General features: G+C 40.0%; 1 protein-coding gene across 1 annotated transcript in view; it reads left to right on the top strand.

Moving 5' to 3' along the window:
• The window catches only part of LOC124551261 (4-hydroxyphenylpyruvate dioxygenase), a 137,355-nt gene that overhangs the window by 76,422 nt on the left and 41,307 nt on the right, over positions 1-19,626 (top strand). The window contains exon 3 of the mRNA XM_047126457.1: positions 17,357-17,419. Within this exon, the coding sequence (XP_046982413.1) occupies positions 17,357-17,419 (63 nt within the window). The remainder of the gene's footprint in view (positions 1-17,356; positions 17,420-19,626) is intronic.

Genomic DNA, 19,626 nt, shown 5'->3' with positions numbered 1-19,626 from the left:
ACACATGCTGGAGGATATCCAGGGCATGTTGAGCTGTTGAGCTGCACAGCGAACGGATTTCTGCGGTCCTGTGAAACCATGGCGGTTGCGTTCAATGTCTGTGTCATACACTCAGGACGACCCGGGGATTTTCCTTTACACAAAGAACGTGTTTTCGGAATTGTTCATGCCATCGTCTAGTAATCTGTGCTGTAGAATGATCCACATCATATCTAATACGAAAGTCACGCTGAACAGTTATTACTGACCCGCACTGCGCAGAACGTAAAACGCAAAACACTTTCTGTTGCTCAAAATGGTTGAAATGGCTCTGAGCACTATGGGACTTAATATCTGAGGTCATCAGAATTAGAATTACTTAAACCTAACTAACCCAAGGACATCACACACATCCATGCCCGAGGCAGGATTCAAACCTGCGACCGTAGCAACAGCGCAGTTCCGGACTGAAGCGCCTCGGTCACAGCGGCTGGCTTCTTTCTATTGTCCCGACACCATTTTTACTAGAACTGAAGTGGGCGCACACCGCTGCTACCCAGCGGAAACCACGTAAAACTTGAGAGTTTGCTCTTTCCAACAACACGCTGTTCACGCACGTATCTCAAATAACATAATAGCGAATTTGTTTAAAAACGAACGATTCTTTTTTATACACTCTGTATTTCTGAGCCGCTTTGGCTCAGGAAACACTTAGCTTTGCCGAGCTGCAAATTATGAAGTACATTTGTCACAGCATACAGATGTTCATGTTCAAACGCTACGTACTTTATTTACTTCTCACTGATAGATAACCCGAGACCTTGCCAGACTACTAGATCACGACAGTTGGTGGAAGTCGTAAACAAAAGGCGACATACAACAATGACAACGTCGCAACGAAGCTCAGCTTGTGGTCTTACGGTAGCGTTCTCGCTTCCCGCGCACGGGGTCCTGGGTTAGATTCCCGGCGGGGCCAGAGATTTTTCCGTCTCGAGATGACTGAGTGTTGTTGTGTTCATCATCATCATCATTCATCCCCATTACGGTCGGAGGAAGACAATGGCAAAACACCTCCGCTAGGACATTGCCAAGTCGGTGGTGCCGGTCTCCCGCATGGTTCCCTACGCTACCTCATCATCATCATCATTAATACATACGCACTATTTTAAATCTCCGGAGCTGATTTGTTCTAGTGAGTGCAATTAAAATTCCCTGGGAGGTGCCAAAACTCATTTCCAGCCGAAATTAACCGCTGGCTATGAGGACAACAAGCTGAGGCCGGCAAAAAGATTACTCGGTTGTCACGAAATTCATTTCGGAAACTGAGCGAGGTAAAGATCTCTCCACTCGACCCACGTAGAGGGCAAATCTCGAGGACACACGTCTTCTTGCTCTTCCGAGTGTTCTCTCTTGTGTCCACGGCCTTGATATACTATATTCACACAAAACAGAAGCTATTATAGCAGCTGGTCTCTATTTCAGCAATTGGTGAGACGAATGTGATATGACTTTGAAGATGTAGTGACATTTCTGACTAGCTTCCTTAAGGATTAGCAGGAAAGGTTGTAATGTCTTATCAGGATGACTTCTTTCATGCAATTTTTTGTGGGTGTTCATCAGCCACATTCTCCTAATTTATTTTTTGACTGTCTTCTAAATATCAGTTAAAATTTTAATAGCATATTTTAACATTGATAAACATGACAATTTTACAGACTGTGTGACTGGGTGGATGAATGTGAGTGAAAATGGGAGAGAGTGATTGTCAGTATCGGGGAGTTCGTTTTTTGCGTATTTAATTTTATCTGTTTTAACCACACTTGTATTAAATTAACCTCAGCATTATGCATTCTCAAGCCACAAAAATATACGAATGCCAATAATGAAGCTTCTGTTTACCATAAAAGTTTCCGGATGATTCTCGGGTGATTCGGAAAGAAGCTAAGTCTCCCCTGTTTTCGGAAATTATAGTAAGATCCAGCCCCAGAGCAATGATATCCCCAAACTGTGTAAAAACTTGATAATGGCGGCCCCTCCTCCCCCCGCCCTCTTCGAGCATTTGAGTTAGGATGTCATAATGAAAAATAGACTTTTCAAAAATATGTTCATTTTGTAGCGCACATCTTTCTGGTATATAAAACGTATAAGACATGTTAGTTGATGTTATTTGGTCTTAAGTATGCCAAAGTGTAGTGCCGCATATCTTCACATGGCATTCATGTATCGCACGTCACTATGTTTCGATCTTAGGAATGCAAATGGGTATATTTTGTATTGGAAGCCATCAAACCTATATTCTAGACATTGGAAATTAAAATGTCCTGTGGCGCCTCTCCTGCTCCCAGTCGGTCAGTTTGACAACATACCCCCTTTTAAAAAAAACCCACAATTAATACTGGTTTGGACTGTTTGTGATTGGGAGAATAAGAACTCTTAGGGGAGTTTCCAATCTTTATTGCCTATTAGCTAATAACTTTCTCTTTTGTGTGACACAAAATTAAATGTAGGAAACATAAAGCCAGTAAAGATAAGAGAAAAGCAAGACAGTACACATTTCTTCAATCCTTAGGCATCAGCATTTTTTTCTCTCTAACCTTGCTACAGCTTTACATGGCATTCTTTCCTTTCTGCGAAAGAATCTACTACCTCATCAAAGTTCGTCAAACGTTTTTCTATATAAAAAATCAAAATAACGTTGACCAGTACTGAAAAAGCTTTTACTATGAATAGTACCGGAGACTGGTGTGGTTTCTCGGTTTGATTGTGTCTGTTTTGTCACTGTCTGCTAGATGAAACGAAACAGGCCTTTCTAATATTGCAGCAATATTATACACACGCCAAATAAGCGGGTCTGTTTTGACAGAAATGGTCATTTTTATCTACTTCATTTATATAAAGAAGACAACAGAATACAGCAATAATGCCAAATGCCTAATACTCCTACTACAAGCAAAAAGTATTATGTTAGGAAATAGTTTCACATTTCATTCATATGCTCCAGTTTCTCAGGCGCTAGATCGAAGAGTAGTAATAGTGGTAGAAAACTTTTATATAAATTTGTATTTGTCATATTATTCCAGCTAATTTGTGTAATATCCCCACTTCCCCTCCTTCCACGTTCTAACAAACAATCTTGTCATCACTGTAAATATTCCTCCCATTCTCTGGTTAACCTCACTACCCGTGCCAGAATCATCAGTTTAGTTATCTCGAATTTATTCTCCGGTTAGGCGCTATTATGTATTCGTACAACACGTTTTCCGCGATATTACGAGAATATAACTTAATCGGCTGCTATCGTGAGACTGTCCAACTGGTCCTTAGTAGTGTAGTGATCTTTCAAAAATTTTCAGTCAAAATTTAATTTTTTTTTTTTTTTTTGGATACACCAAGTCGATAAAATGTAATCTTTCTTACCTGTTATTCCTATTGGACGTTTATTTCGACTGTGGTGGTCTGAATCTACGGCTTCCGCTAATAATTATAACAATGCTAATCATATTAGAAACAAATAAGCCCTCGGTTTGTTTCTAATATAATTCTGACACGGTCACTGAACCTTAGCAGCTATGTTCAAAGTTTTACAATGCTAATCATTCCGACACCCAGTCAACCACATAAACAAACAGCGACTGGTATTCACCCAGTGCGGGCCGCGGTGGCCGAGTGGTTCTAGGCGCTTCAGTCCGGAACCACGCGGCTATTACGGTCGCAGGTTCGAACCCTGCCTCGGGCATGGATGTGTGTGATGCTCTTAGGTTAGTTAGGTTTAAGTAGCTCTAAGTCTATGGGTCTGATGACCTCAGATGTTAAGTCCCATAGTGCTTAGAGCCATTTGAACCATTTTGTATTCACCCATTGGAGTTTATTCGTCTCAGCTCGTATAGCCCCGTCCCCTTTTGTCTGCAGGAAAGTTTATTATTTTATGTAGTGTGAGGAGGGCTATGCGAGAGGCGTTCAATGAATTCGAAAGTAAAGTTCTATGTACTGACTTGGCAGAAAATCCTAAGAACTTCTGGTCTTACGTCAAAGCGGTAGGTGGATCAAAACAAAATGTCCAGACACTCTGTGACCAAAATGGTATTGAAACAGAGGATGACAGACTAAAGGCCGAAATACTAAATGTCTTTTTCCAAAGCTGTTTCACAGAGGAAGACTGCACTGTAGTTCCTTCTCTAGATTGTCGCACAGATGACAAAATGGTAGATATCGAAATAGACGACAGAGGGATAGAGAAACAATTAAAATCGCTCAAAAGAGGAAAGGACGCTGGACCTGATGGGATACCAGTTCGATTTTACACAGAGTACGCGAAGGAACTTGCCCCCCTTACGGCAGCGGTGTACCGTAGGTCTCTAGAAGAGCGTAGCGTTCCAAAGGATTGGAAAAGGGCACAGGTCATCCCCGTTTTCAAGAAGGGACGTCGAATAGATGTGCAAAACTATAGACCTATATATCTAACGTCGATCAGTTGTAGAATTTTGGAACACGTATTATGTTCGAGTATAATGACTTTTCTGGAGACCAAAAATTACTCTGTAGGAATCAGCATGGGTTTCGAAAAAGACGGTCATGTGAAACCCAGCTCACGCTATTCGTCCACGAGACTCAGAGGGCCATAGATACGGGTTCACAGGTAGATGCCGTGTTTCTTGACTTCCGCAAGGCGTTCGATGCAGTTCCCCACAGTCGTTTAATGAACAAAGAGCATATGGACTATCAGACCAATTGTGTGATTAGATTGAGGAGTTCCTAGATAACAGAACGCAGCATGTCATTCTCAATGGAGAGAAGTCTTCCGAAGTAAGAGTGATTTCAGGTGTGCCGCAGGGGAGTGTCATAGGACCGTTGCTATTCACAATATACATAAATGACCTTGTGGATGACATCGGAAGTTCACTGAGGCTTTTTGCAGATGATGCTGTGGTGTATCGAGAGGTTGTAACAATGGAAAATTGTACTGAAATGCAGGAGGATCTACAGCGAATTGACGCATGGTGCAGGGAATGGCAAATGAATCTCAATGTAGACAAGTGTAATGTGCTGCGAATACATAGAAAGATAGATCCCTTATCATTTAGCTACAAAATAGCAGGTCAGCAACTGGAAGCAGTTAATTCCATAAATTATCTAGGAGTACGTATTAGGAGTGATTTAAAATGGAATGATCATATAAAGTTGATCGTCGGTAAAGCAGATGCCAGACTGAGATTCATTGGAAGAATCCTAAGGAAATGCAATCCGAAAACAAAGGAAGTAGGGTACAGTACGCATGTTCGCCCACTGCTCGAATACTGCTCAGCAGTGTGGGATCCGTACCAGATAGGGTTGATAGAAAAGATAGAGAAGATCCAACGGAGAGCAGTGCGCTTCGTTACTGGATCGTTTAGTAATCGCAATAGCGTTACGGAGACGATAGATAAACTCCAGTGGAAGACTCTGCAGGAGAGACGCTCAGTAGCTCGGTACGGGCTTTTGTTAAAGTTACGAGAACATACCTTCAGCGAAGAGTCAAGCAGTATATTGCTCCCTCCTACGTATATCTCGCGAAGAGACCATGAGGATAAAATATGAGAGATTAGAGCCCACACAGAAGCATACCGACAATCCTTCTTTCCACGAACAATACGAGACTGGAATAGAAGGGAGAACCGATAGAGGTACTCAGGGTACCCTCCGTCACACACCGCCAGGTGGCTTGCGGAGTATGGATGTAGATGTAGATGAGACGGGGATTCCCCTGGCAGAGACATCATGTACACTATGGACTCATTCAAAAATCAACTTGTGATTCGCTCAGATATCAATTTAGAATGTGTTCAAGTGTTCAGTGACCAACGGGGATGCGTTTCAAAATCATATGAATAATCGATAGACCAACGTGCGCTGGATGCTTGGCGCTTTGTGAAACCAGGATTTTTTTAAAAAAAGAATATGAATTTGGCGCCTCCTGAAATTGCCGCCCGGGGCAGATATTCCGGTTTGCCCTTCCCAGACCCGGGCCTGATAAGATCGGTCAGAAGGACTCCTACCATTGACGTTTGCTGAAAGAGATATGGAACACATTTTAAACAAATTTTATCGCCTGTTTTCATTAGCTTTATCGGCTCCTCTGTCCAGGCTGAGCACGGATTCCTTAGGTAAATATCGTGTGAAACGAAACTTCTTCTCTTTATACCAAAGTTCTATCGTATAAATAAGGATGGTCACCAGCGTACAGCCTTTCTTTTGAATTTCTGGGAATATTTAACAATTGTACTCTGATGGATTAATGAACAAACTTCACTGCTGGCAATATTCCATCAGATACACAACTAGGGCGAGTTCTTGTTCGTTGTGATTCAGTAAGCTGTTCTGAATGATGACCCGTCGTCGATCATCTCTGAGAATAGTGTGATAACAGCTACAGCAGTTCAATGTGCACGTAAATAACATGGTCACATATGATGTGTTGGTAAATGTGCCAACACCTTGTAGATATAGGAGGCCGAAATGCACGCTATCTAACGCAGACGGGCGTGAATTCTGGAACAGGATAAGGAGTGAATGCTAATAAGAAAAGTATGCAGCTCCTCGAATACCTAACTTTATATCGTCCTTGTGGTACATCGCTCTTGATAATACAAATAAGACTCTCTTCAGATACGGTTAATGGCGCCTTGCTAGGTCGTAGCCATGGACTTAGCTGAAGGCTATTCTAACAATCTCTCGGCAAATGAGAGAAAGGCTTCGTCAGTGTAGTCGCTAGCAAAGTCGTCGTACAACTGGGGCGAGTGCTATATCGTATCTCGAGACCTGCCTTGTGGTGGCGCTCGGTCTGCGATCACACAGTGGCGACACGCGGGTCCGACATGTACTAAATGGACCGCGGCCGATTTAAGCTACCACCTAGCAAGTGTGGTGTCTGGCGGTGACACCACAACATATGTCCAGCTGTTTCCTAACACTGGTCACTGCTCAAAGTTACCTCTCATGAGAATGTTGCAAGATACAGGAGGATTTGTTGGTCTTTGCCTCGTCCAGTGACACACACTAAATATAAGCAAATGCGAAAGTACCTTGCATTGTATGAATGTAGCAGCAAGGATACAGCATTACAGTCGTCGCCTGCATTTAAAAGTCTCAATGAGCGTACAGTACAAAAAATGTGCAAAAATCACGATTGTTTTATTGTAGGAAACATAAATGCCAGATTGTCACTGGAAAAAGTTTGAATGCGTGTAACTTATCCACGAAGGATGTTCCAGTAGCTTAAAACAAATTTAGCATAGTTTCCCTGTCTGGGATCCACGCCACACGAACTGTAAAGTTGGAAAAAGACCTTCTTGAGTTGTGATAAGTTCATATGCTAGATAGCACAGAATTGAGGAATGCTCCAATGGGATTATCAACGAGAAGTGCATTTTACATCATGGAATGTCAAGAGCCTGCCTTCACGAAAGATTTTAAGAACACACTGCAGCTCCCTGCCTCCCTTTTACACATGTTATCGAGACTGTAGTGACAAACACACTCAAGGACGAAAGTAACTTTCGCATGATGTGTCAGTGCCAAGTAACATAGCTCGATGAAACGTGGACCACACATAGAAAGTACTGCTAGTAGGGCGTGTGATCAGCACCAATGCCAATGCAAGCTCTGCAACGTGCTCCCATGCTGCCCACAATGTTGGTATCGAGGTCTTATGTAGGGCGTCCCATTGCTCCACCAACATAGTTGACAACTGTTAAATTGTTGTTGGTGCATGTAGAGATGATTTAATATGTATCCCAGACAGATCTCACATATGCTCCATGGAATTTAAGTCGGTGGAACGGACAGGCCAGGCAATTCATCAAATATTCTCTCGTTCCAATAGCCCTTCCACCTGCGCTGTTCAATGCAATCGTGCATTGTCATCCATAAAAATGAAGTCATGGCCAAATTCACGTTTGAAAAGACGCGCATGGGGAGGGAGTAAGGTAGCACAATGACGATGACCGGTGAGTCGTCTGAGTTCAAAGATTTAGTGGTCAGTGCACCCATGCAACATTAAACATTACACCTCGATTATGCTGGACGTATCTCACTTGGAAAGAGGTGGGAACACATAATGCACCCGGTTACCATCGTTGCAGCTCCCTGTATCTCCTGTATTTTGTGTATTCTACAACCGTCATTATAATAAAAGAAAACTTGGGAAAACTGCACTTCAGTACACACAACGCATAAAGCCGTCAGAAAAAAAAATGGGATAAACTGCAATTTTAGTACACATAAAAAATTAACTAAATGCGTTTTTTACGCCATGTCATGGCCCAATGTGATTCAGAGCAGTCTTATGTCTATCCTTGTGTGATTATCTGCCATGCCACTTTGCACTTGTTTGGAACAGCTCCTATAAACCTTTCACTGGGTAATTTTTTATGTGAAGAAGCTTATTTTTAAGATTTTTTTTATATTTCAGATACATCCTATAATCTATATCAGCCTGCTTAGTGTCTATTAAACAGTTATTTTTATATACACTTCGTAGTATCAACATTTGTTTCCTAACCTGCAGCAATATGGCGGTTAACGTGAAAGTGAGACTTTTTTCTCTTCGAAAAAGAGTTAATTTGCCGTTAAAAAGAATTCGTGTAAAGATTGTAAAGACGAAATCGCGAAGTTAACGGAACGTATGTCGAGCTTACAATTTATGATCAGTGCTCTGAAAGTGGATATCTCGAACTTTCAGCTTGGAAAAAGTGAGCCGAATACTCGCTAAGTTCCGCAAAGCATCGCGTCTGCCTGCGAAAAGTGCACTACAGTTGCTTAAAAAACAGCACGTAAGAACTGCAAAATCGTGTAAACAGTGAATCTATCGGTGACAATCTTTGTGCACGAAAATTCTTTTGAAGTGCTTTCAACTGCAGACTGTGATATATAAACGAGCTGTGTCGAACCACATGGGAAGAAAAAGGGCATCAGAAACAAAAAACGTAAGAGTCGCATCAACCACAGGGAAAAAAAAAACAATTCAACCATGACTGTAGTCGCCGACAGTCAATCAAACACAAGTGTTCCTCGAGATGGATTATCGACTGCTATGAACAAAAAAGACAAACAGTGCCGCCACGCAACACTAAGTACAGGTACCGGCAGGTCTAAAAACAGTTATCAACAATCAGCAAAAACGTGTAAAATAAACCTATTTGCAGATGGTCAAGGACGGACCATAACAGCGGAATTTCAGCGTAGTGAAACTAGGTGCAAAATTTCAGGCAGTGACTTCCTTGAACCATGACATGGAAACAGCAACAAACAATAACGACTCTTTCGTGTTTTTAGCGGGAACAAATGATGTAGCAAGAAACGAAACGAAAGACCTACTGATCTCACGCAAAAGAAGGCTACACGAGCTGAGAAGATCAAACATGATCGTCTCCTGTATTCCACATCGACATGACTTGCCATTTTGGTCCTAAATAAAGAAGCGCAACTAAACAGATCCTAAATATATGCAAGAGATTCAAAAATGTTACATTTGTGGGCATAAGCTGTGTAGGAAGAAGATTCCATACATCCCATGTGTTATATCTCAAAAGACTTGATTATAACATGGATCCTAGAAGTACTAAACAGCAAACCGAATGTGCAGTGTTGTGCAACAGACATCATCCCTCTCTAAGACAAAAATAACGAATACTTGGGAGAATTAACCACGAAATGCTAGGTCAGTGAAACAATACATTGGCAGGACAAGAGCGATGTCTTTTAGGACAATAATACTTTCCACCAGTGCAACACTAGATGTAAGTGCATGTGTTTCATGTGTGTCTCAAACAGACTAAATAAGTGCACACGAGAATAATCTATCATTTTTGCACTATAATGTACAGGGTTAAGGAAACAAAATAGATGCTTTATAATAATTTATCACAGGACTATCTCTACATGTATAACACGTTCATCATACGAATAAACCTGATGTAAACAAACACAAACGTGATGATTCGTCAGAAGCCGTAGAACATGCACTGGTGTTCTTACGCACTTGGAATAAGTCCTACTTATGTATTAGATATCTTATTATCAAGTTACGTTAAATGAAACTAAGATATTTAAATGTATTAAAAGCCTTCAGCGTTTTTCTTAATAACCCTTAAGCTACGTAGTTTTTATTTCAAAAATCGTGTACAGTCACAGCCTCTGCTTCGTTGTCCTGTGAAAGCTGGTTGAGGCTCTGTTCCGTAATGAAGCATGCGTGTGGAGAATGGTTAAAAAGTGCCGAGAAATAAGCTGTTCTTAATGTTTTTCATAAATTTACAGAGATAATCGTCTTTGAAGTTTTCCAGCGTATAGTATGCAGTTGAGACAAACCCTCTTTTGAACGTATAGCGCAGTCGGTAGCATATTGGCATGTAAACTGAATGTGGTTACTCGTGAGTTGTTTCTAAACTCCCCAGCAACATTATTTTTCTCTTTCAATGTGAAATACCTACATCTCGTAATTATAAAACTCACCATCATTTTTTATGAATAATACACGTCTTCCTGTTTCCAATTACATATTGGATGCGAAATTTCTGACTCCATTTCAAGTACAAATTCTTAATAATCGATGTGCCATGAACCATGGACCTTGCCGTTGGTGGGGAGGCTTGCATGCCTCAGCAATACAGATGTCCGTACCGCAGGTGCAACCACAACGGAGGGGTATCTGTTGAAAGGCCAGATAAACGTGTGGTTCCTGAAGAGGGGCAGCAGCCTTTTCAGTAGTTGCAGGGGCAATAGTCTGGATGATTGACTGATCTGGCCTAGTAACACTAACCAAAACGGCCTTGCCGTGCTGGTACTGCGAACAGCTGAAAGCAATGGGAAACTACAGCCGTAATTTTTCCCGAGGGCATGCAGCTTTACTGTATGGTTAAATGATGAAGGCGACCTCTTGGGTAAAATATTCTGGAGGTAAAATAGTCCCCCATTCGGATCTCCGGGCGGGGACTACTCAAGAGGATGTCGTTATCAGGAGAAAGAATGCTGGCGTTCCACGGATCGGAGCGTGGAATGTCAGATCCCTTAATCAGGCAGGTAGATTAGAAAATTTAAAAAGGGAAATGGATAGGTTAAAATAGATATAGTGGGAATTAGTGAAGTGCGGTGGCAGGAGGAACAAGACTTTCGGTCAGGTGAATAAGGGTTATAAATACAAAATCAAATATGGGTAATGCAGGAGTAGGTTTAATAATGAATAAAAAATAAGAGTGTGGGTAAGCTACTACAAACAGCATAGTGAACACATCACTGTGGCCAAGATAGACACGAAGCCCACGCCTACTACAGTAGTACAAGTTTATATGCCAAGTAGCTCTGCAGATGACGAAGAAATTGATGCATGGATGACTGGAATTCGAGAATAGGAAAAGGGAGAGAAGGAAACGTAGTACGTGAATATGGATTGGGGGTAAGAAATGAAAGAGGAAGCCGTCTGGTAGAATTTTGCATGGAGCATAACTTAAACATAGCTAACATTTGGATCAAGAATCATAAAAGAAGGTTGTATACATGGAAGAATCCTGGAGATACTAGAAGGTGTCAGATAGATTATATAATGGTAAGACAGAGATTTAGGAACCAGGTTTTAAATTGTAAGACATTTACAGGGGCCGATGTGGACTCTGACCACAATCTTTTGGTTATGAACTGTAGATTAAAACTGCAGAAACTGCAAAAAGGTGGGAATTTAAGGAGATGGGACTTGGATAAACTGACTAAACCAGGGGTAGTACAGAGTTTCAGCGAGAGCATAAGGGAACAATTGACAGGAATGGGGGAAAGAAATACAGTAGAAGAAGAATGGGTAGCTCTGAGGGATGAAGTGAAGGCAGCAGAGGATCAAGTAGGTAAAAAGACGAGGGCTAGTAGAAATCCTTGGGTAACAGAAGAAATATTGAATTTAATTGATGAAAGGAGAAAATATAAAAATGCAGTAAATGAAGCAGGCAAAACGGAATAAAAACGTCTCAAAAATGAGATCGACAGGAAGTGCCAAATGGCTAAGCAGGGATGGCTAGAGGACAAATGTAAGGATGTAGAGGCTTATCTCACTAGGGGTAAGATAGATGCTGCCGACAGGAAAATTAAAGAGACCTTTGGAGAAAAGAGAGCCACTTGTATGAATATCAAGAGCTCAGATGGAAACCCAGTTCTAAGCAAAGAAAGGAAAGCAGAAAGGTGGAAAGAGTATATAGAGGGTCTATACAAGGGCGATGTTCTTGAGGACAATATTATGGAAATGGAAAAGGACGTAGATGAAGATGAAATGGGAGATACGATACTGCGTGAAGAGTTTGACAGAGCACTGAAAGACCTAAGCCAAAACAAGGCCCCGGGAGTAGACAACATTCCATTAGAACTACTGACGAACTCGAGGGAGCCAGTCTTGACAAAACTCTACCATCTGGTGAGCAAGATGTATGAGACAGGCAAAATATCCTCAGACTTCAAGAAGAATATAATAATTCCAATCCCAAAGAAAGCAGGTGTTGACAGATGTGAAAATTACCGAACTATCAGTGTAATAAGTCACAGCTGCAAAATACTAACTCGAATTATTTACAAACGAATGGAAAAACTGGTAGAAGCCGACCTCGGGGAATATCAGTTTGGATTCCGTAGAAACACTGGAACACGTGAGGCAATACTGACCTTACGACTCATCTTAGAAGAAAGATTAAGGAGAGGCAAACCTACGTTTCTAGCATTTGTAGACTTAGAGAAAGCTTTTGACAATGTTGACTGGAATACTCTCTTTCAAATTCTAAAAGTGGCAGGGGTAAAATACAGGGAGCGAAAGGCTATTTACAATTTGTACATAAACCAGATGGCTGTTATAAGAGTCGAGGGGCATGAAAGGAAAGCGGTGATAGGAAAAGGAGTGAGACAGGGTTGTAGCCTCTCCCTGATGTTATTCAATCTGTATATTGTGCAAGCAGTAAAGGAAACAAAAGAAAAATTCGGAGAAGGTATTATAATTCATAGAGATGAAATAAAAACCTTGAGGTTGGCCGATGACATTGTAATTCTGTCAGAGACAGCAAAGAACTTGGAAGAGCAGTTGAACGGAATGGACAGTGTCTTGGAAGGAGGATATAAGTTGAACATCAACAAAAGCAAAACGAGGGTAATGGAATGTAGTCGAATTAAGTCGGGCGATGCTGAGGGAATTAGATTAGGAAATGAGACGTTTAAGGTATTAAAGGAGTTTTGCTATTTGGGGAGCAAAATAACTGATGATGGTCAAAGTAGAGAGGATATAAAATGTAGACTGGCAATGGCAAGGAAAGCGTTTCTGAGGAAGAGAAATTTGTTAACATCGAGTATAGATTTAAGTGTCAGGTAGTCGTTTCTGAAAGTATTTGTGTGGAAGTGAAACATGGACGATAAATAGTTTGGACAAGAAGAGAATAGAAGCTTTTGAAATGTGGGGCTACAGAAAAATGCTGAAAATTAGATGGGTAGATCACATAAATAATGAGGAGGCATTGAATAGAATTGGGGAGAAGAGGAGTTTGTGGCACAACTTGATAAGAAGAAGGGATCGGTTGGTAGGACCTGTTCTGAGGCATCAAGGGATCACAAATTTAGCATTGGAGGGTAGCGTGGAGGGTAAAAATCGTAGGGGGAGACCAAGAGATGAATACACTAAGCAGATTCAGAGGGATGTAAGTTGCAGTAAGTACTGGGAGATGAAGAAGCTTGCACAGGATAGAGTTGCATGGAGAGCTGCATCAAACCAGTCTCAGGACTGAACAAAACAACAACAACAACAAGGAACATTGTTCGTTAAAGTTGTTTAAATTTAGAAAACATAAGAATTTAATTTTTAAGGCAAAATAAAAAACCTAATCCTCTTTATTTGGACTATGTCCATCGTTTTATACCACAGAGGTAGATAGGTATCGCAGAAACATGAAAAACAATCATTTTCACAGCATCGAGCACGTCATACAAATGCTGCATTTTTACATTTGCTACTGTACCATAACAATAAGAACCCAAACGAACTGATCTGGAGCCAAGCTGCGGGATTTGGCCCGTCAAATAACAAAGACTGTTAAGTTGCCAGACGTACTGGAAATAACGCACGCAGCTTTTTCACACGTCACTACCGAACGCTGGCGGGATATAGAACTGCTCGGCATAAAAAAAGAAGAGAAAATGCTGCGCCTGGTTGGCTTCGTGGATTATTTTGTTGATAGGCACGTAGCAGGTGACACTTCCAGAACTGAAATGTATTTCTCGGATTCGGATAAGGAAGGAGCTAAGAGATTATCAGACGACTGACTAATACCTTAAGTGGCCTCAATATTTAACTATACGGCGACATCCTTCAGTACTCTCTTACGTTAAACACAGCTTATGCACAAAAATTACCATGTGGTTAAGTCGGGAATTTTCATCATTCTTGTTTTTAATTACAATAGTAAGTTAGCTAAAAACGACAACGTGCTGCGCGTTTCGTCTAGTCGTCTAAGGAGCATATTGTGGGAGATTTGCAGTGTATTATTTCATTCTGCTAAAAAATTAAATGACATTAGAGGCTGTTGTGCTCCTCTGCTCGCCTCTCTTAACGGTGAACAGCAGTTGGCCACGTCACTGCACGCTATCTGTACCAGCTGACCAGCCAGAGCCGTCCAAGTTACATGTCCAGCAAAGCTGTTCTCCCGTATTAGCGCTAAGTCCATGCGCGCGTAACGCACAGCCCAAAACGCACTCTTATTACCGTACTTGACAGTACTCGAGACAGATTGTCTGCAGTTCTACGTGAAACGGAATTCCAATGAGGTTCCAGCAAACGCGGAAGAATACATAGTGCAATGGTTACATCAGGTTTATTCTAATGATGAACAGATTATAGTAATAGTTACAGAACACCAGGAAACAGTGGACAACATTCAATATTGCAAATTAGAAGGCTACGACCTATTGTAGAACATATATTAAAGGTGGTGGTGGTGCCATCTACTCAAGAACATGTAAGTTCATAACCACCACAGAAAAAGCGCTTTGTTGAGAAACATTTCGAAATTGCAATTCTTAAACTCACAAGTTTCCTTCTTATCCCATCTGCTAAGTCTCCCCTGATCCAAGATTCTGGGTGACTTTTCTGAACTCAACCTCTTCCTAAATCTCACCAGTCCTTTTCCTTCACCCCTCTAACCTTCCCCTTAAACCCCTCTGCCAGAAGAAGGAAGCAGTGTCTCAAAAACCTTGCAAACTGTAATACCTTTTGCATGTGTGTTTTCCTGCCACTGCTTGGCGAACAGATCTTTTATCTATCCAATTACATTATATTTTCAAAAATTGATTCGGAACATTATTATTATTATGACTTACCGTATCTGAAATCCCCTATTTATGAGTGTGGCATCCATCTTGAAATAAATATTTTATGATTCTGAATTATTGCCTGAATTAAATGGTGAGAAGTGTTAACTGATTCATAAAAATATAGCAATAAAATTAGAGTTTCATAATTCAGAATCTTGTAGCTATTAGAACAAAATAGGCAATTGAAATTTTGAGGATACAAACTTTTGATGACAATTATTTTGTAAGTTAACTAATTTCAAATAACTTAAAATATTTTCTCAGAAAGTCAGACATGTCTGCTTTCAAATGATTGGTAACAACACCTTCTCTGCTACTTATTATCTCAGAAAGCATTTTCCATTATGTGACATCAGATTTCAGTTAGCTGCAGCTTTTAATTACTCAGGCTTCAGTAAAACTAATAGCATCATTGTAATCAGGAGGGCAAATCTAAGTCATGGAAATATGAATGTAACTGAGCTTTTACATCAGTAACACTTTTATATATGACTGTCTAGATTACCGGTACCTGTTATGTTGTGTTGTCAGAAGAGCCAACACCCTGTTACGAATGGAGGCCGAAATGCATGCGTTTTAGCTCACGCAGGCTAGCGTGAGGAGGGAAGAACTATACTGACGTGAGGTCTGGAACATGACAAGGAATGAGAATTCAGAAAGCGGATGTAATTAGTTTGATACCTAACTTTAAACCATTAATGATGAACGTCGCTCTTGGCGGCACATGATTCACAATATTATCTGTCAGACTACATTCATAGTAACTGAATATGGCACCTTGCTAGGTCGTAGCAAATGACGTAGCTGAAGGCTATGCTAAACTGTCGCCTCTGCAAATGAGAGCGTATGTAGACAGTGAACCATCGCTAGCAAAGTCGGTTGTACAACTGGGGCAAGTGCTAGGGAGTCTCTAGACTAGACCTGCCGTGTGGCGGCATTTGGTCTGCAATCACTGATAGTGGCGACACGTGGGTCTGACGTATACTAACGGACCGCAGCCGATTTAAAGGCTACCACCTAGCAAGTGTGGTGTCTGGTGGTGACACCACATGTTATATGTGCAACTGCATTAGATATAGAATGAGAGTGCAAAAAGTTTTAGTTATTCTTGGGAACAGAAAACATGACTGATAGATTAGATTCCAACTTGCTACATCTCAAATGCAAACAAGTTTCCTCCTATACTAGGAGCTCGTTCTGTACAACGTAAAAAGACTTATGGGGATACGATGCTGATCTCAGGAAAACTAAAACCAAATATTCTTGCTTCCCCTGCCTGTGGCATAACAAAGCACACAACACAAGAAATGAGCCCCTTTTGTGGTCCCCCCCTCCCTCGCAGTCCCCAATAGTATACATTGTGGAAAATGCATTACTATTGCTGGATTAAGTAATAAACACAAAAATAAGATAAACAAAAACTTCATGTAACAATATTATGAAAAGGATAGTTGCTACTCACCATATAGCAGAGATAGTCATAATAAAGACTGCTATATGGTGAGTAGCAACTATCCCTTTTGTAACATTGTTACATTCCATCCTGGATTTTCCTTTGTTTGAAAACTTCATCAAATTTTGTTATTTAGAGCTGTATTACATTATGTTAATGCCTTGGTTATTGAATAGGTACCATCCACAAATAAACTGATCTGTTATATATTCATCACAGCTTAAATATGTCACCATTTAGTTCAATTTCCTTAATAAACAGTTCCAGCTCTTCTGGTTTCAAACTTTTCATATCAGTTTAACTTACTTGTCTATAATGCTGTATATTCACATCAAACCCACCTCAGCATTTCTTGAAACTAATCAACAGAACTTTGTTACCCAGAAAGCAAAGTTGCTAATACAATGCTACTGTTTCTCAAAATCTTCCATGTGCTCTGCTTTGCTGTAATGTATAGGACTAACAATACAGTCAATTATTCAGTATAGAAGGTCCAGTTCTGTAAATTTGTATTACACTATCAATATTAATTTCTGACAGCATATTTACTGAACATCTATTTTTTTGCAGCCAGATGGGGGACGATTTGTTCACTTTGATCACATCACTTTCTGGGTTGGAAATGCAAAACAGGTAAGTGTTTTCCACAGATGTTTATGTCTGTACTCTGAATACTAATTTTTTAAATAATGTTATGTACCTGTTCTCTTGAGATACTGAAGCTGTTTAAAAAGCTACAATTAAGAATGCAGTTACACCAACATTTTTTTAAAAGTATGACTGCTCAGTTTCAAAGGTCCTTTCCAACTCTGCTTCAGTTATTTGATCCTCTCCATGACATTCGTTCATTGATAATCATTTGTTATGTTACAGCAATAAAATCTTTCTCACTCAGTAAATACAATTTTAACAAACCAAAAATTTATCACGTGTTCTTATGACCATACTCAAGGGGATCTTTTTCACTGACAAAATCTGATCCTTTTGAAGTACTAGTATGTTTATTTCTTAACTTCTTTTGGATGTTCTTAAAAGTTAAAAGTACTTCTATTCATTTTATGTTTGTCTTTTGCTGCCTGGCAGCTTGCTATATTTGTCACAGCATACCCCAAATGAATCTTATAAGGCTTAGTTGTTTATATTAATTACAGCTCTTTCACTGTTATTTTATTGTCTTTAAGTTACTATGGTATAAATACAACAGCAAATAACTCCCACTGTTTGGCATACTAACACTCATACATAAATAGAGTTAACACACCTGAACTGCAGTGTTCCAGCTTTCTGTCTTTGGGGTTAAAACACATTGTTATTCCAGTAGATATTGAAAAGTGCAGTAAGCATCTGTTTTATAATTACATACTTAATTTGTTAGAAGCGTTCTCTTAAAACGTCATGATGTTGAAGTCAAGAAGCTTCCTTGCTGCTAAATATCATTCCATTTATTTTATTTTGGTAACATTCCATCCATGTTTAAAAAGTGACTCATAAAAGGAAATGGAGGTGTCATCTGTACGCATAAATTTGTAAGTAAAATCTGGTGTATCTGTCTTATAATTAATCCAGTACATTATTGTTGTTGTTGTTGTTGTTATGGTCTTCAGTCCTGAGACTGGTTTGATGCAGCTCTCCATGCTAATCTATCCTGTGCAAGCTCCTTCATCTCCCAGTACCTACTGCAACCTACATCCTTCTGAATCTGCTTAGTGTAATCATCTCTTGGTCTCCCTCTACGATTTTTACCCTCCACGCTACCGTGCAATGCTAAATTTGTGATCCCTTGATGCCTCAGGACATGTCCTACCAACCGATCCCTTCTTCTAGTCAAGTTGTGCCACAAACTTCTCTTCTCCCCAATCCTATTCAATACCTCCTCATTAGTTACATGATGTACCCACCTTTATTATGAAATATAAAATATGCTAAGATTTTGTTTTTGTCAACACATTAATATAAAAATGTCAACAATTTGTTTTGTTAGTTTTGTTTGCCGTCCACTGATGCTCCTCCAAATTGTAGATAGATGTATAATGGACTACAGATGACTGAAATACCCTTCAAAATATGAGAGAGCATGTCCAAAACTTTCTTTGTGAAAGGCTAGTAAAATTGGTTCCCTTAAAATTGTAGCTATAGATGAGAATGCTGTTGTAACTTTATTTGAATGTGTTAGAAAATCTAGCCTTAGTAGGCATAATAATAATTGTATGCAAGTACTCTAGCCCTCAATTTTATAAAAAAAAAGATGTGTAATGCAATGCTAGCTATGCAATGATCACTGACAGCTCTTCTATCTTTATCTATTAAGATTATATGCTTTTTATGGAATAATTGATTGGTACTTGGTGGAACATTGACGTATTAAAAACTTAAACACACAGTACTGAAGTTCCACAATAATATTTATTTAATAGTTCATTATGAACTTGCTTTTGGCTCTTCAGGCTATACTCAGATTACTTAAGATGAAACAGGTAATCCAAACAACATCAGTGAGAATTTGTAGCTGTACAAAGATTGTTTTTCAAAGCTAAATGACATTTTATGACTATACCAGGTCTGTTCAAAAAATTGCAGAACTTTGTCCACAAAATTTTTCTATGCTTCCTTTTTATTTATTGTGCAGGGCCTCCTTTGAAATACTCTCCTCCACAATTGCTACACCACTCCCAATGCCATTTACACTTCCGGAAGCAATCTTGGTATGCCTCTTGCAGACTGCGCGAAGCATCGTCTGTAAATTTTCTTTTATCTCGTCGATCATTGCAAATCTTTATCCTCTCAATGGGGTTTTCATCTCTGGAAACAAAAAAAAGTTTGCAGGGTCCAGATCTGGAGAG

Source organism: Schistocerca americana, chromosome 1, assembly GCF_021461395.2.
Source record: "Schistocerca americana isolate TAMUIC-IGC-003095 chromosome 1, iqSchAmer2.1, whole genome shotgun sequence".
Classification (NCBI taxonomy): Eukaryota; Metazoa; Arthropoda; class Insecta; order Orthoptera; family Acrididae; genus Schistocerca; species Schistocerca americana.
This window is presented reverse-complemented; position numbering and strand designations above follow the sequence as displayed.